The following is a 16,854-nucleotide window of genomic DNA, read 5'->3' as shown; positions in this document are numbered from 1 at the left end:
CAGCTGGAAAATGGGGTAACGCCACTGACATATCGCGAGATGTCATGGTATCTATAAGAAGTTAATGTGCAATCCCGCGAGATCTTATGAGCTGTTGGCTTGCCTGGATCACAGGGACGCTGTGAGGTAAAAGGATTAGTAGCGCTCCTGCTGGATGCTGTTTACTAGAGGGGGAAATCAGTTTGTTGATAAAATATATCAAAAACCAAAAATATGCAAGCAACAAAGATGTAAGGTGAATACAATAAAGCTATAAGGTGTTTTTATCGTGGAGTTTTCAACCATCATGTAAAAGGAGCACAGTAGATATGGCATATCTGTATGAGAGTGACATATTATTGATTCCACATGAATAATTGATTGAAGTTTTCATAAAGATATATTTTGGTATATTTACATTGAATATTTTATAGGTGAATGGTACTTTTAAGATGTGGTAATCCATAACATCCAGTAGTAGGCAGTGTTGTGATAATATATTAATACCAGCAGCCAAACATGGAAAGATAGAAGAAGAAGAAGAACAGGTCAGCTGATTTCAAGCTAGTTAGTGTAGCAGGCAAAATAGCAGGAGAAAATAAATGAATAGAGTTATTGCTAATCAAATTTTATTATCTTGAGATCCTCTATCTGTCTATCTGTCTTGTCTGTCTGTATGAATTAACGGTGTGACAGCATGAAAGGTTTATACTGCCGAGCTGCTGGGAGTGATGCTGAGCCCAAGTTCGTTATTCAGGAAACGGTGAGTTTGTGTTTTTATTTCCAGGCTGATTGAACGATACCTGATCAGGAAAAGTCAATAAAGTGAAACCATGGCTGCACCTGCAGTCATGAGTCATCTGCTGCCCAATAGTAGCTAGCAGAGCTAAATCTTAATTTAGCACATTGTTAATATTGGTTAGATTTATGCTATTTTTTATAGACTTGAAATTGAAAACCAATCAGTCTCTAATTACTTATTCATTTTTCCAAATGAATTGCCAACCATGATGTGTTGTAGGTTTATTAGACAGAGAATTGATAGCACTGTTGTGATGAATTGTAAGGCATCCATAATGTATGACTTACAATCTGTTTTTGTGTCTCCGCCTCTTTATTAAAACCTCTACTTGTGTTATTAAATAGACTGTTTTTGCCTTTTGTCTGTGCAGCTGATGTTAACCCAGACTGACAGACAGCTTGTGTCTTTCTGTTTCTCTCCAGAGCCTCCCAGAGGTGTTAGGCAGCCATCAGGTCCGAGTTCAGGTGAAGGCATGTGGACTCAGCCCGCTGGACCTCAAGGTACTTAAATCACACACAGTTTATGTGGATATAACTTTCTTGACTTTCCTACCAGTAAAGGTCACTGAATTGAATTGAAATCATTTGGTTAAATACACCAGCTCTTGCCTGACTGTAGCGATCCCTGCTGACTCCTCTCTGCTCGTCTGTCCCGTGCTCCAGTTGCTCAGTGACGTCGGGATCCAGAGAGATTTAATTCCTGTTGGCAGAGAGGTGGCCGGGGTCGTCCAGCAAGGTCACACACACACACACACACACACACACACACACACACACATTTACATTTTTGTTACATGATAGTTGAATTTTGAAAAGGAATACATTTAATTCATAGTGTCTTTACAGCCTGTGTCAGCAGTAGTTTCACTGCTGTGTTTGTCTGTTTTTCCTGCAGTGGGCCCTAAGGTCTCCTTCTTCCATCCTGAGGACGAGGTTGTAGGTAAAAAAACATTTATATATCTGAGGATTAACACAAGTTTAACCATTGTGGTTATTAATCATTAATATTGTAACACACTTGTTATTGCCATATTACTGGTGTCCATATTGTCCGATACCCAGTATACATTACACCCACAGGTGAACTTGAGTGTACAGTACATCCTCACATCTTCTCTTCCCAGGTATTCTTCCCCTGGACTCTCCCTGCTCTGGACTCTGTGATGTCATTGACATAGATGAACACTATTTAGGTAGCGCACACGCACACACACACACACACACACACACACACACACACACACACACACACACACACACACACACACACACAAATGCAGGTTGTGTAATGTGCTTCTGTAGTAATTCTTTCCGACTTCATCTTGATGCCTCAACATTCAGTCCAGCTCACTCGCTTCTAAAAGGTCAAGGTTCTCAGCTTCTCCACTCTGCCCTAAAAAAAAATTTCTGATGCAGTGGTTTTTTTAGAGGTGGATGTTCTTTTTCCACTTTGCATCTGCACCTCATATACTTTAAAAAGAAGAAGCAGTGCTGGGAGTTTGAAAGCAGCAGAAAAGTGTAAAAAGTGCACACATCGCCCCCTTTTTCACAAGTACAGAAAGAAAATTATTTCTCTGTTCTTTTTGATGTTTAAAGAATCATTTGGAAAAGAGAACGCCATCATAAAACATTTAAAACATTTTTATTTCTCACATATCAACCAGCTCCCTCAAAGCTAGAAACTGTGTCATGAAAACATAATGAAATCCTATGAAACCGATTCAGTAAATGTATGAGTGTGTGTGTGTTTTCTGTTTTCCAGTTCAGAAGCCAGAGAAGCTCAGCTCAGTGTGTGTTGCGGCAGCACTGCGCGATGGCCTCTGCGCTTACACTGCTCTACACACACATGCTCGCATGGCAGCCGGACAGACAGTCCTGGTCCTGGATGGAGCCAGCGTACGTAAAAAAAACCACAAAACACAGAAGAATCAAACATCTTGGTAACGTCTGAAATGTAAAATGCATCAGTAGACCTTTGCTGCGTCTTCTCCTTCCCGTTTAAACTTTTAAATAAATGCCAAAAAAAACAAAAGATTTTCATACATTTCCTAACAAGCCCGTCTCCTCTCCCGCCCCAGTGTTTCGGCCTGATGTGCATCCAGCTGGCCTCTTACCACGGAGTGAAGGTTCTGACGACGTCACATTCGCCACAGAAACACACATTCCTGGAGCAGCTCCGGCCCAGCGTAGGTCCGTGCGGGCCAGTGCTGTGATGTCTGTTGGAAACTTGTACAGGCTTTTAAAGCTTTGAACCCAAACTCTGCCAAATGTCTGTGAACGGTTAAAGCTGCGATTTCTACAAAATCACAGCAGTTATTTAAGGAACGGAGAACTACTCTTGTCTGATCATTTCATCCTCTTTTACCCCGCTTTCATCTTTAATTCCTTTTCCTTTCTCTCTCTTCACCTTCATATTTTCCTCAGGCGTTCAGGATCCTTTAGTAGGTGAGATCTTTTCTTTCTGTCTTTCTGACTGACTTGCTTCCTTGTTGGGTTTCTAATTCTTATAATAAATCGTTGATGTTTTACTTGTAATTGTCAGTAAGATGTGTGTCTCTCATCTGCCTGAAGCCAGGATTATTGTAGTCTACAGCAAATCATAACAGTTCATTTTAGTTGTACTATTTGTCTTTTTATTTATTTAATATTTTGCAGTTTATTTGTTGTTTATATCATATGTAATTTAATCAATTTGACCAAAAGAAGTAGTTGAAAAAGGGAGACTGAGTGGAAAAAAAAACAGTTTATGGCTAAAATCTGCTGCCACCATGTGGAGAACATGAAAAACTGCAACAGTTCAACTTGAATGAGCTTTGGTTGAGATGTTTGGTGTAGTTTTATAGTCAGTTTTTCTGTTTTAAATGTGAAGGAAAGTGACTCATGATTTCATGTGGCTGTGTCTGTGTGTATGAAGCCAGGGTAATTCAAGTCTATAACGGCTCATCAGACCTGCTGCCACTGGTCTTGGAGGAGACAGGAGGACTGGGAGTGGATATAGTCATAGACTCTGGAGGTAAAAACACATTCACCGTTAACACTGATGCACATGTGTGTGATTGTAAAAATGGACACTAAGTGTGTGTGTGTGTGTGTGTGTGTATGTGTGTGTAGTTCGTCTGCAGGAAGACAAGGAACCAGAGGAGACAAAACTACTTCCACACAAACATGACATCATCAGTGTGCTGGGAGTCGGGGGGCACTGGGTCACATCCCAACAGGAACTGCAGGTGAGTCAGATATAACAGCTGTAATTTACACCGATTACTTCAGAGTGATTAATCAATTCAATATTGATTATTAGAAAACATATTGCATTTTAAATTTATTCACAATTTAACAATATTTGAATGAACAAATGAGCATTTCTGTCAGTTTATCAGGCTAAAATCGAGATTACCCCCGAAAAGCCACACAGGTACTATGACAGATCAGTTATGTGCCAACAACAAGATACAGAAACAGAAAAAAAGGGCTAATCAAACCATTTTGAACGGCAATTTGCAAATTCAGTCGAATTCAAGAATCATGCTGTCAGACAAAACTGATTTTAGCCTTTTTAGAAAGCATCTTCATTCTCAGTCAGCACATAGTTCTTGTGGCTTTAAAGTGTTCCAATTGTCTGGAGTGAATATTAAAAGTGAAGGTAAACCTGCTTCGTCTTTAACAGCATTTTTTTATCACCTCTGTTTTGTTTTGTTTTTTTACAGTTGGATCCTCCAGATTGCAGATTATTGCATTTAAAATCAGCATCTGTGTCGTTCCTCAACCCTGAAGTCTGGACAGCTTCATCAGCTCAGCAAGGGAGATACCTCCGTATCCTTTTCCCACAAGTGTGAAATCTAAAACGCATGCAACATGATCGGGCACATACAGTACACGGTCTCCTTTAAGGTCTTTGTGAGTCCTTAACAGCCTTTTACAGATATTCTGAAGGACATTGTGGAGAAGATGTCAGCTGGAGTACTCAGGTAACTTATAAAACACGTCAATCATTCTGTGGGGTTGAAAGGTCCGTCACGTTAAAGCCCTGGTGTGTAAGATTTCCTGCAGATTTATGGGTAGATTCATAATACTGAATACCAATTCAGTTTCCCCAGTGACATTTAACAGGATGAGCAGTTCATAAAGTGGATGGATATGTAAATTAAATTAGATCGAAGCTGGATCTTCATACAATTTTAATATATAAAGTTATCTGAATCTTATTATCCAGACAGGGGAATGTCACATGACATGATTTCTGGTCATTTCAGAAGTCGCCTGGTGCAGCTTTAAATATATTGGAGGTAGGAAACTGAACAGAGCTCACAGTTGAGTTTACAGTATAAAGACCGCTGTAAACGTGTCTCTGCAGACATTTTTTCTTGACACCGTCATGTGACCTTCAGCCAAAACTGCCAGAGCAATAAAAGGATTGACAGCCCAAGATGCACTCGCTACAATCTGACCTAATCAAATCCAATCTGTCTGTCTGGTTCCAATCTGCCTCTCCAGGCCTCAGCCCGAGGAGGCGGTCCCTCTCTATGAAGCGACGGTTGCCATGGAGACCGTGCAGCGTCACCAAAAGAAAAAAGCCGTTGTTCAACTCTGACCAAAAATAATCACATTCTGCTGCGACGTGAGACAAACACGGGCCACGGTTCAACAGGATCAGGGCTTTGTGCAGTTAAACTGTTTAATGCAGCCAGTGAACATTTACAAACAGTTGTTGTTTTCACTCGTTAAATTGTTAATCACAACATGCGTCATGTGGGAGACGAGGAGATAGACCTGTTGCATTTCCATTAATTGTGCTAATACTGAGAAACAGACACATTAACACCTATAATCAGCGTCTCTGAACCTTTTTTTGACTTTAAACCACAGGAAGAAACCGATCTAACCACGGAGCCAGTGGGTTTCCTTCAAATACACACTCAGCCTCTGGATATGTGTGACTTCACGTGAGACTACAACCCCACACCAAAGCCTCTGTGGTCACTTTATATATCTTAAAGAATCCATGCACCTCAGTTTGACTCAATAAATACAGATTTTATTTTTTTTTTAAAAGACAACAGTTCTGGTGATTTAATGAAAGAGTTGATTTCGATGTAAATAAAAAGTTTTGTGTGAAGAACTTTGTAATTACTTGAAAAGAAATCCTCTTGAATGGAAGTGATAAGAGAATCTTTGTTTTTTTTAATTACTGTGCCATTTAATCAGAAAATAAATAAAACAACATGAGAGCTGGAAATGCCTCTTTCTGACAGATCTGCCGCTGTGTTTTCTTCTTACACGAGTCCAGAAGGCTGCAGGAGTCATTTCAGTGCTCTGTATCAAGTGATGGTGGTGACGAGACCTTCATCGTCTTACTTAGTGTCATGATAACAGGGCAGATGCTCTTTCAACATACCTGGAATCAAACCTGGTTCCAGGACGTCGGGCAGGTCTGCTGCCGTGGTCAGACCTAAAGGTCGACAAGCAGAACAAGAACATGGAGGCTGTCCAGCGTCACCAGTTCGGCCAATAACCTCGCTTCTTGTTGCGACTGGCGGAGGCCAGAGCCCCAATCGGATGTCAGCTCAGAGTATCGACATCAGGTTGGCATGACAACGGTTCGTCTGGTTGTTTCATCATGCCTTGCAGCACCTCAAGACAGCGCCCCAGGATGCACCTCTCCTCCTGTCGCAGTGACCTGACCACGTCTAGCTGCTCCCTGACTGACTGGTCACACCGCTGCAGGAGATCCGTGATCTGCACGCACGCACGCACGCACACACGCACGCACACACACACACACACACACACACACACACATACACACACACACACACGATGTAGAAAAACAGGTTGTGCTGCATCACTGGAAAATAGTTAAGAGTGTGTGTGTGCACACACCTTGTCCAGAGCTGTGTGTGTGTCTTGCAGCAGCCGCTGACAGAGAGTCTGTGCTGTGTGGACGCTCCACTCCTCCCTCTCCTCACACACCGCCTGGCCAAGCAACACTGCCTTCCACTGGTGACTGTGGAAATATACACACACATGCTGACAGCAGAACGAGCAACTGGACCTTATCTTTTATGTTGTGCAATTCTGTGTGTGTGTGTGCGTGTGCGTGTGTGTGTGTGAAGACTTACTACAGCGTTTGTGGCATGGACAACAGTCTGAGAGCCGTCATCAGCCTCCAGCTGGGGCCGTCGCTGGATACGGTGAGGTTTCTAACGGCGAGGAAGAGCGTCACATTTCAGATTTATTTTTAAATTTTATTTAAACTCTGCAGGTTATTCAGCCAACGGATGAAAAAGGACAGTGACTTAGTTTACAGCCTTTGAGCAAAGACATTTAACATGAGAGAAAACATGTTTCCAAAAATGGAAACCTGTTCGACATGACACGACACGACCCGAACCAAAAGAACAATGACATGGGAAAAGGACTCACTGAAGGAGGCTGTTCTCCTTGAGGAACTTGATCTTCTGGTTCAAATTCATGTCGTCTCTTAAAACATCACAAACAAGATCTGAGGGTTCGGGGTCAAACGTACAGGTACAAAGTTAAACATGTAAAAATGACTGTGTCACCTGAATCTTTTGTGTGTTGTATTCAACTAGTATCAGCAATATCTTATACAGTGTGAAAAAAACCACCAGAATATCAACAACCTATGTCTACATAGACAACACTGTGGGGGTTGCCGGGGGCGACAAAGCCGTACTCCAACAACAGGCGCTGGTTATCGTGGGAACCGTAGTTTATGAAGGCCTGCTGGAAGCGCGCTGTCCCAGAAACGCTCCTGATTTCATAACATCTCGTCACGTCGTTGAAACTCGCTTTTACCTGAGAAAAACGTATTTCATTATATTTGTGAAAAGTCGAGCAAGAGGAACGTCACAGATTCTGTATATGAAGAGAAACACACCCTCAATAATTTAGACAGATACACGACATCTTCCGTACAGGTGAGTGTAATGTTTACCTGCACGTCGGGCTGGTGGTTGAGCAGGTCCAGGAAAGGAGCTAAAGCATAAACATCCTGTCCGGACAGGAAGTTGTTGGATGGGCGGGACATGAAGACAGAGCGTGTGTTGACACTACACCATGCCCACCTAGAGGAAGATGAGTGGGGGGGGTAACAGTTTAATAACCTGACAGGTGAACAGTCCAACAGATTTTAGTCTTGAAACATTCTCATCTCAGAAACTGTTCATTCAGAGATTTATCGTTACTAAACGTTAACGACAGATACTAAAATAAATAAAGCACAGCTCCCTTGCTTTAGACTGGCATGTGTGGGTGTGTGTGTGTGTGTGAGTGTGTGTGTGAGTGTGTGTGTGTGTATGCACTTGTGAATACCTCAAGGCTTCATACGTCAACACCTCCTCCACGGGCTGATTCAGGATTGGCTGCAGGGATCTGGATCAAAAATAAAGCTTGGTATGTTTACCTATAAAACCATAACACCATATTAAATAAAATGCAAAATACAGTTTCAAAGAGGTTAGAAGAGTCGTCTAAATACCAAAGACACAAAATAATCAGACACTGTTTTGATTTAATTTGGATTCTTGTCTCAACACACTCGCACACACAACCTGTACGACCTGCTTCAGTGACCTGTGCGCCGGACTCACCTGAAAAAGTCCTGATTGGAGGAATGGATTTCTCGTACCGCCTCCCTCTGCTCCAAGGCCCGCCTCCGCACACAGGCGGGCAGAGCGGTCACGACGTCGTCGGTGAAATAGGCGGGGCAGGTGTAAGTGGTGGGCAGCACGTTGATGTAGGGGAGCCAATCAGAAGCCTCCCCTTGGTGCCGCTCACACACCAGGAAGACGCAGAGCGCCAACAGGGGAGAGAGGCGGCGTTTCCAGCTGCGGAGGGAAAAATTGTGACAGTTTGGTTCATTCTCGTTCCGGCTCCTCCACCCTCAGCCTATCCACTCCACCTCCACCTCCACCTCCACCTCCACCTCCACCTGTGCTTCCGTGTGTAGAGCTGCAGGAAGTACAAGCCAACTATAAAACAGCAAGTCTGAACAGGTGCTGACTGACAAATGAAATCACACAGGACAAAGAATGAAGGATCTGATTGTACAGTTATTACTGGGTCACTGAAAAGATCATATTTGCATCTCAGTATTTTATATTGTTTTTACTCAGGTGTGTTTCTGTGTTTACCTCTTGATGTACTGTCCCAGGTAGCTGTCCAGAACAGTTGAGGTTGTGAGGAGACAGGACTCTGGTAGAGAAATGAGCAGCTGGCCAGGCTGACAGAAGAACAGAGTCAGACGAAGAGATTTAAACACTCTTCCATCTCACGACACATTTCTACTCTGCTGATGCACAACATTTCATCCACAGATCAATATCTGTACGAAGCGTCAAACGTCAAAACTCATCAACCCAAAAGTCAAAAGTCATTTAGATCTCAAGCAGTTAAGCTTGAATGATATTTACTTTATAAATAACTTGGTAAATCATCTCTTTAAACATATAAACAGTGTCCAAGAGTGTAATTATTGCTGATTTAACACATGACTCTTTCTTTAAAATCAAAAGTAAAAACAGCAAAAAACAAAATGAAGATACACATTTATGAATGTTTAACTAACAACAGACTAAGTGATAAATTAAGCTTGAAAATTGAGATTCTTCAAAGAAGATTTAGCCTAAAGTTCATTTCTATAAAAGCACATGTAGGTGCAGAATATGTCCCGATAAAATATCAAAACAAAAAAAGCATAAACATTGTTGTTGGTTGCTTGGTTCTTTATGACATTCATTACAGTTTATGTAAGTAACCTGCGTTATCTACAGAATGTAGCAACCTATTTAATCAATACACATCAGTCTGTATTAGCTGCCTTACCTTTATAGTTCTGAGAGTCTGCAGTCCTCTGCCTGTGTCTGCATGGAGAAGGGGAGGACACACACACACACACACACACACACACACACACACACACACACACACACACACACACACACACACACACACACACACACACACAACCACAACAGGGTTTTTGCAGTTATTAATCAAGTTCGATTGAAAACATTTTAATTCATCTTTAACAAAGCACGGAATAAATTCAATATCATTTTCAGCTGCATATAACAATAATTCCCAGCAATATAATTAATCAATTAGTATAACCTGCAGCCATACATGGATTACTGTGCAGGACTGCAGGGCACAGTGTATGAAGTGACTGTTAATACTTTAAGTTAAAAGACTACAAAGATAAAATGATCCTAAAGAGATGCAAAAAAGCTACAAGGAGACGCAAAATGACTACGAATGAGGCGGCAGCGTCTCTTTCAGTCTGGGGGACCTATGTAGGAAGGGGGTGGGGGGGTTTAACTTGCCTATGTCCAGGGGCCCATTGTCTCATACTCCTTCCAGGCCTGGACACACATAAGCACCATTTAAGACTTTAATACCTTCTAATGCCTTTTTTTTTTTTTTTTTAATGTAAGTGGATTCAATGTTTTTTAAAGACGTGTGAAGACCCGCAGACATCACGTTTACATTCTTACATCTAGATATCACACTTACCTACACACACATCCTGTCACAACATGTACATTCTGTGTAGTTTATGTTACTAAAGGTGTCAAATGCCTCATCAAACAGCTAGCAGCTAACATCTAACGAGTAAACAAACCTACTGAGGTTTTATGTATAGGACATAGAGCCGTACCGGTGAAGAGGGCTGGCTGCAGCAGTGTCGAGGTGAATCCTCGCTGGTGAAGAAACTTCATCAGCTTCACATACTGCAGCTGGTGACACAGAGAGACTGAAGGAACAGACACAGACAGACTGGTGATGAAAGAGACCAGCGGGGAAGGGAGTGAAACACAAGTAACATCACAGCAGTAAACTTGTTTATACCTGACTGGACAGCGCTTTCACTTTTCTGCCTCCTCTTCCTCGCAGCTCGTCCAGCCCGACGGCCGCAACCCCTCATGACCCACCCTGAGCCCGTGGACCCCCCCTGTGGTGGACAAACACAGATACACACAATAAACACACCTTAATAAAGTCGACCAAACCAACCACACACTGTTCACAACTCCTCTACAACTTTCTGAAGTTATAAAGCTCAATTTAATATCCCCACTGATCTTCAGATCACTATCAGCAAACTGTAATAAATGATCCAAACTGTTGCACATGCCTCAATTACTGTTTGCTTTTTCTATTTCTAGGTTTATGAAGTAAAACATACATAAAACTATAACTTAAAGTATGAAAAGAACACAGTTTCTTATGGTTAAAAGACGCCAAACGGCTGCAGTGTGCTATCCACAAGCCTGACATAGGACATACGGCACCTGGCCTGAACTGAATGTCCTCTACAGGACAGGAAGCATCTCTAGAGTAGATTTATGAAACACTGGGTCACATGACATGGAAGCTGTTGCAAAAATATTTGTATTAAAAGTGATCAATAAATAAAGCTCAATTGCGGTCGAAGGGGTGAGCACTCTGCAGGATATGTAGCCACACCTAATGATAACATTTCCCTTAAAATATTCCTTATGCATAGACAAAATACTAATATACCATGAACCATGTATTGATTAACTTGACTCAGTATGATCAGCCGCGGGGGCAGGTGAGGTCCTGGGCTGGGGACAGCGATCACCAGACACCGGTCGGTTGTGAATGTCTAAAGTAACTTCAAACTAATTCCAGTGCGAATCACCCCAAACCTTCACTGGTGCAGTAACCAAACCCTGACTCCCCTGCATACATCACACCCATCATGCACCGCGCCGAGAGCCAAAGTCTATCAATCAGCCTAGATACTGTGGATGCAATACAATGAAAATCCAAGTACAATACCTATAAAATGTTCATGTTAAATCTTCATCCTGCACGGCGGCATCATGAGTGCTTCTCAAACCCACGTGGTCAGTGTGTTTTGTTTCCGGGTATGCGCAGTGACAATGCGCAAAACTCCCTCCGGCCATCCTCTCTCTTTCTTTCCTGTCGTTGTCTCACTGTGTTTCACTCCTCTCTGCAGCTCCAGCACCGCAGCTTCACCCAGCACCACGACACCAGATCACAGTAAGAAGCCTCCGCCTCACTTCAGAGTTAGTTAGCTAGTTAGTAAGCTACTACAAATATAATATATAAAATATAAATGTATATCGCTGGAAAGCGCTGGAAAACGCTGGAAAACGCTCGGATCAGCCAGTCAGCGTTATGCAACTGAAATCAGGCGAAAGTTCCTCTCTTAAAGCTGACAATGCGTCATGAAACAGGCGACTCTTGATATTTCCTTTTGTCTTCAAATGCAACATATAATAACGTTTACTTTCACACCCATATTTGCAGTAATAATCCTGTATAAATCCTTGCACAACCGGTTCTCATGGAAGTTTGCATCAGGAGCTAGGGTCATATAATAGTTGCCCCAGTGTTGATAGTATGACTGTGCACTTTTTTTACTTTTTAAAGTAATTTATTTATAATTAATTGTCATTTTCAGGTTGAAATCATGGATATTTTGTTGGTTCTACACCCACCTTGGACAACTTTTAAATCTGTTTTGACATAAAATGTATAAACTGAGACATTTAGCTTCTACTTTTAATATCTAAATTATAGCCACAGTTGCTTTATTCCAGTTTTCTCAGATTATTACACAGTTATATTTTGATTTCTCACTGTTTTTCTCCCTGCAACTGTCACCGTGACTCAGCAAATCTTATCTCTTTTTCAATCAGCTCTCCTCCATGTCTGATAACTGAGTCAGAGTTTATTTGGACAGAGTTGAGGAAGTCTCTTGGCTGATTGGCTGATAACTGTGTGTGTGTGTGTGTGTGTGTGTGTGTGTGTGTGTGTGTGTGTGTGTGTGTGTGTGTGTGTGTATATATCTACTGCCGTGAAAGTACATTTTTCTCCTGTGTTTAATATGTGAGTTAATACACTGACGTCTCTCTATTTGGACAGACATGGCCACCAAGGTTGCCGTGGTAACGGGCAGTAACAAGGGCATCGGACTGGCCATCGTCCGGGCGCTCTGCAAGCAGTTCCAAGGAGACATTTACCTCACTGCCAGAGACGTGTAGGTATCTCACCTGGAAACACCTGGGCCAGGCTGATGTATAGGTCACTGCATAATATCTTACCTCTGTTCTTCATTTTGACTTGACTTTTTCGTTGTCGCTGCAGCGGCCGTGGTCAGGAGGCCGTGCAGTCTCTGGCCTCAGAGGGACTGAAGCCCATGTTTCACCAGCTGGACATCAACGACCCGAACAGCATCACCACCGCCGCTGCTTACTTCAAAGACAAGTACGGAGGAGTGGACGTCCTCGTCAACAATGCTGGGATCGCATTCAAAAGTAGGTGTGATATATGGATATAATGTACGTTATAATACACTGGAGTCATACGCGCAAAAATGCTACATACAGATACGAAATTAGCACCAGCAGCATCAACCTTTAGTCTTATACCAGTAATAGCATTCAAAACATACAGCATCACAATGTCAGCCATAATTACAATTAGTATTAGTAGGAGTATTAGTGGTTGGGTTGTACAATTATGGCTAAAATGACCATCACCTGCATCTATATTTAAATCTATATAAACTGTATATATATTGTCATTATGTTTTTTAACACCTAATCTGAAATTTACATTTATTTCAATCAATTTCCTTTATTCATACGGAATCTGTTCTTCTATTGAACTAAAACTAAAAACATGCTCAGTAGTAACAATATGAAAATGCCACCAAACCATTAAACTAAATATCAGGAATTTAGCTCTACTTCATAACACTGATTATTTGCCTGAATAACGAAACAGCTTTGAAGGGAAAGAGTAATCACAGGGTAAAAAACCAATGAATGCGTTTGTTCAAACTCTGAAAAAGCAGCACTTGACTTGATGAAATTCAGTCGGCACTCTAAATGCAAAGCAATCAATCAGCGCTGCATCCAAGCACCGCAGTTAATTATATATCTTGTATTTGAGTTTTAGAATATGTTTGAACCAGGGGGCTTTAATTTGTGCCCAGGAAGTGACAATTACATCATGTTAATGCTCTCTCTCTCTCTCGCTCTCCCCAGCGGCAGACGACGCTCCTTTTGCCGTCCAGGCGGAGGTGACGCTCAAGACGAACTTCTTCGCCACCAGAGACATGTTGACTCACTTCCTGCCGCTCATCAAAGCGGGAGGTAAAGACACAGACCCGGACCAAGCCTGACTTTCTTCGCCTGAGAATATGAAGTGTAAACAGAAATACAGATGTGGCAGATGTTTGTAATAACGTTTGTGTTTTTTTCAAGGTCGCGTGGTGAACGTCTCCAGCTTCGTCGGCTCCAGTACTTTAAACAAGTGCAGCCCGGCCCTGCAGCAGCGTTTCCGCAGCGAGGACATCTCCGAGGACGAGCTGGTGGGACTGATGCAGCAATTCGTCGACAAGACCAAGAAGGGCGAGCACAAGGAGGGCGGCTGGCCTGAGACGGCGTACGGAGTGTCCAAGACTGGACTGACGGTACGATCGATCAGTCTGTCTGCAGAGTTCTGATCAGTTGTCTCACCTGTTGAGGCTTTAAAATAGATTCATATCGACCTCTAGAGTCACTGGTCTGAACCACGGCGCCAAAGATTTGAGAGACTGATTGAAAGGAGACATTGATTACACATACATGTGTCTGTGTGTGTGTGTGTGTGTGTGTGTTTCAGACCCTGTCTATGATCCAGGCTCGACGTCTGTCCAAGGAGCGACCGAACGACGGGGTAAACACTGAAATACAACAACTTTAAATCAAACAACAAACAGAAACCAACCAGTAAAAAGTCGTATAAATAATGTTAATGGGACTTTATATGCTTTTGTGGCTCTGTGTCACTGCTGACATAAATGTTCATCGTGTGGATTGTTATTATTATTATTTTTTTTTACAGATCTTGCTGAATGCCTGCTGCCCAGGATGGGTGCGCACCGACATGGCTGGTCCCAAAGCAACCAAGTCACCAGACGAGGGCGCTGTCACCCCGGTTTACCTGGCCCTGCTGCCGCCCGGAGCCACAGAGCCTCACGGAAAGTTTGTCTCTGAAAAACAGGTTCAACCGTGGTGAAAGGGTTAAAGCTGTGTGTGTGTGTGTGTGTGTGTGTGTGTGTGTGTGTGTGTGTGTGTGTGTGTCTTTGTGTGTCTGTGAGTAAATGAAATTGTGCCAGTGTTTGTACCAAAACAGTAATTTGCCAAAAACTCAGAATAGATTAAATCTTTCCAAAAAGAATCATGTCCACCATTAAAAAAATATACAACAAGCATAACATGATGGAATCTGTGTGTGTGTGTGTGTGTGTGTGTGTGTGTGTGTGTGTGTGTGTGTGTGTGTGTGTGTGTGTGTGTGACTGATGGGTTAAATACACAGTAACCATGCAGTGCTGGCTAATCACTGGTGTTGGTGACACTCAATTTTTGCTTTTGTTTCACTTTGCCTTCAGTTTTATAAACATTTAAATGTTTTTTACAAGGAAAGAAGAAACTTTGTCTTAAATGGATGAAAATTAAATGTTCTGAAGTCAAAGAATATAAAATGCTTTTCTTGCAAAAATGCTTTTCAGTGCTTTTTCATTGAGATATTTCATTTCCAATAAAGAAACTTTCCAACAAATGAACTTTAAAATCCAGAATACTTTTATATATACTTTTTTAGACAAATAATATATACAACATATAACATATGTTCTGCACCCTTCATGTATTAGCTCTGTTGATATAACAGGTTGTACCTGTGCACACATGCACACATCATCACACAAACACTCGTGGTGTCCTTTTAGATTTCATATTACTGACATTGTTATATTGAAAGAGAAAAACAAAATGATCAGGGGTGTTCAGTTTCCACAGGTACAATATAAAGTCACATGTAGGTTTCATTTAACCATATAACTCCACCTAGTAATTCTACTTTATAGACACATTTATGGAGAGACATAATCACACACACACACACACACACAATAAATAACCTCCTTGGAATAGTAATAAAGCCAACAAATGACACCAGCATGACATTATTTATGAGCCACATGTGGGTGTGGGATGTTTAGCTGTAGAGCTGGAGAAGCACAGAAAACCCCAGATTCATCCGATTTTTAAAAATATTTTTTAGCTTTAGAAGATCCAACAAGTGTCTAATCTAAAAGATGGTAAACTCCTGTAGCCCAAAGACGTGGCGCTGGTGTCCTCAGCTGCAGCTGTGGTCCTGCTTTTATTATTGTTATGTCTTTGCAGGCTCAAATTGTTAGAGGAGGGAAAACAAAAGGCCACTTTTACCAATATCATTTATTTCACTGTAGCCAAATGTAATTTTGACTTTGCCCTGAAGTGTTTTGTATCTTTATTCATCTCCAAAATGTGTTAGATACATAAGCCTGGGTTTTTATATCTTTCTCCACCGCCCCGAATGAAATCCAAACGCCCAGAGGCCTTGTTAATGCCAAGTGCAAAGAAGGTCAGGGAAGGAAATCTCTTTCATATTGTTTTTGAGTGATAAGAGCATGATTTGTACAAAAATGTTCCCAGATTTTTCTGCTTTATCTCTCGTGCTTCCCTCTTTGTCCGTTTTAATTCTCCGAGTCAATAACAGAGTATAGACTGTGTAGAGCTTATATATTCTGTGTGTGTGTGACGGTGGGAGTTGTAGTCCTGTCAGACGGGAGTAAAGCCCCGATTACCTTGTAGATAAAACAAATCCACACGGCGAGAGAGAGACGGAGAGAGAGAGAGAGAGAGATGATAATCCTCAAATCCCTGCTGCCTGCCAAGGGAAACCCCATCACACGCTTGCTTTGATAATCACAGTGACCATGGTTATCATTGGCTGTAATTGCCGCATGAGCATTATAATTACTTTATTGATCCTGCCGTGGGGAATTCCCCCGGAGCTGAAACCCAACAAGTGATGCAATACACACAGTGATCGATACCAACGCTGTCCACATGTAGCACATAATAAGATCTGAGGGGAACCGCTTTTACTGATGACTGGTTCTAATTGATCTGAACTTAAGCAGCCACTAGGTATTTAGCATAATTGACATTTTGTGTGATG

The 16,854-nt window shown here is 41.9% G+C and overlaps 3 protein-coding genes across 5 annotated transcripts; 2 read left to right on the top strand and 1 right to left on the bottom strand.

The window, feature by feature from the left end:
- Window positions 1-41: 41 nt before the first annotated feature.
- On the top strand, window positions 42-6,033 carry cryzl1 (crystallin, zeta (quinone reductase)-like 1). 2 transcript variants are annotated; one of them, XM_023394678.2, is made up of 13 exons: window positions 42-742; window positions 1,204-1,281; window positions 1,444-1,516; window positions 1,676-1,720; window positions 1,905-1,973; window positions 2,543-2,676; window positions 2,859-2,970; window positions 3,205-3,225; window positions 3,695-3,793; window positions 3,892-4,007; window positions 4,488-4,593; window positions 4,703-4,748; window positions 5,275-6,033. In XM_023394678.2, the coding sequence occupies exons 1-13, from the start codon at window positions 677-679 to the stop codon at window positions 5,369-5,371; spliced, it is 1,062 nt and encodes a 353-aa protein (XP_023250446.1). In that variant the 5' UTR covers window positions 42-676; the 3' UTR covers window positions 5,372-6,033. The 2 variants fall into 2 exon arrangements, with proteins under 2 accessions (XP_023250446.1, XP_023250447.1); XM_023394679.2 differs by lacking the exon at window positions 3,205-3,225.
- setd4 (SET domain containing 4) lies at window positions 5,939-11,681 on the bottom strand. Of its 2 annotated transcripts, none has more exons than XM_023394676.2 (13): window positions 11,611-11,681; window positions 10,654-10,756; window positions 10,463-10,558; window positions 9,628-9,665; window positions 8,937-9,025; window positions 8,394-8,630; window positions 8,116-8,175; window positions 7,739-7,868; window positions 7,425-7,599; window positions 7,204-7,282; window positions 6,900-6,980; window positions 6,661-6,784; window positions 5,939-6,516 (listed from the first exon to the last, which is right to left on the bottom strand). In XM_023394676.2, exons 2-13 carry the CDS (start codon window positions 10,727-10,729, stop codon window positions 6,340-6,342), a joined length of 1,362 nt encoding a protein of 453 aa, XP_023250444.1. In that variant the 5' UTR covers window positions 10,730-10,756; window positions 11,611-11,681; the 3' UTR covers window positions 5,939-6,339. The 2 variants fall into 2 exon arrangements, with proteins under 2 accessions (XP_023250444.1, XP_023250445.1); XM_023394677.2 differs by having other exon boundaries at window positions 5,939-6,498.
- Window positions 11,682-11,694: 13 nt separating this feature from the next.
- Window positions 11,695-15,348, top strand: cbr1 (carbonyl reductase 1). The gene is made up of 7 exons (XM_023394665.2): window positions 11,695-11,835; window positions 12,724-12,838; window positions 12,946-13,115; window positions 13,851-13,958; window positions 14,070-14,278; window positions 14,470-14,523; window positions 14,692-15,348. Exons 1-7 carry the CDS (start codon window positions 11,715-11,717, stop codon window positions 14,863-14,865), a joined length of 951 nt encoding a protein of 316 aa, XP_023250433.2. The 5' UTR covers window positions 11,695-11,714; the 3' UTR covers window positions 14,866-15,348.
- Window positions 15,349-16,854: the final 1,506 nt, after the last annotated feature.

This window comes from Seriola lalandi, unplaced genomic scaffold, assembly GCF_002814215.2.
Source record: "Seriola lalandi dorsalis isolate HSWRI2012SDOR001 ecotype SW California unplaced genomic scaffold, Sedor1 jcf7180002054952, whole genome shotgun sequence".
NCBI lineage: Eukaryota > Metazoa > Chordata > Actinopteri > Carangiformes > Carangidae > Seriola > Seriola lalandi.
This window is presented reverse-complemented; position numbering and strand designations above follow the sequence as displayed.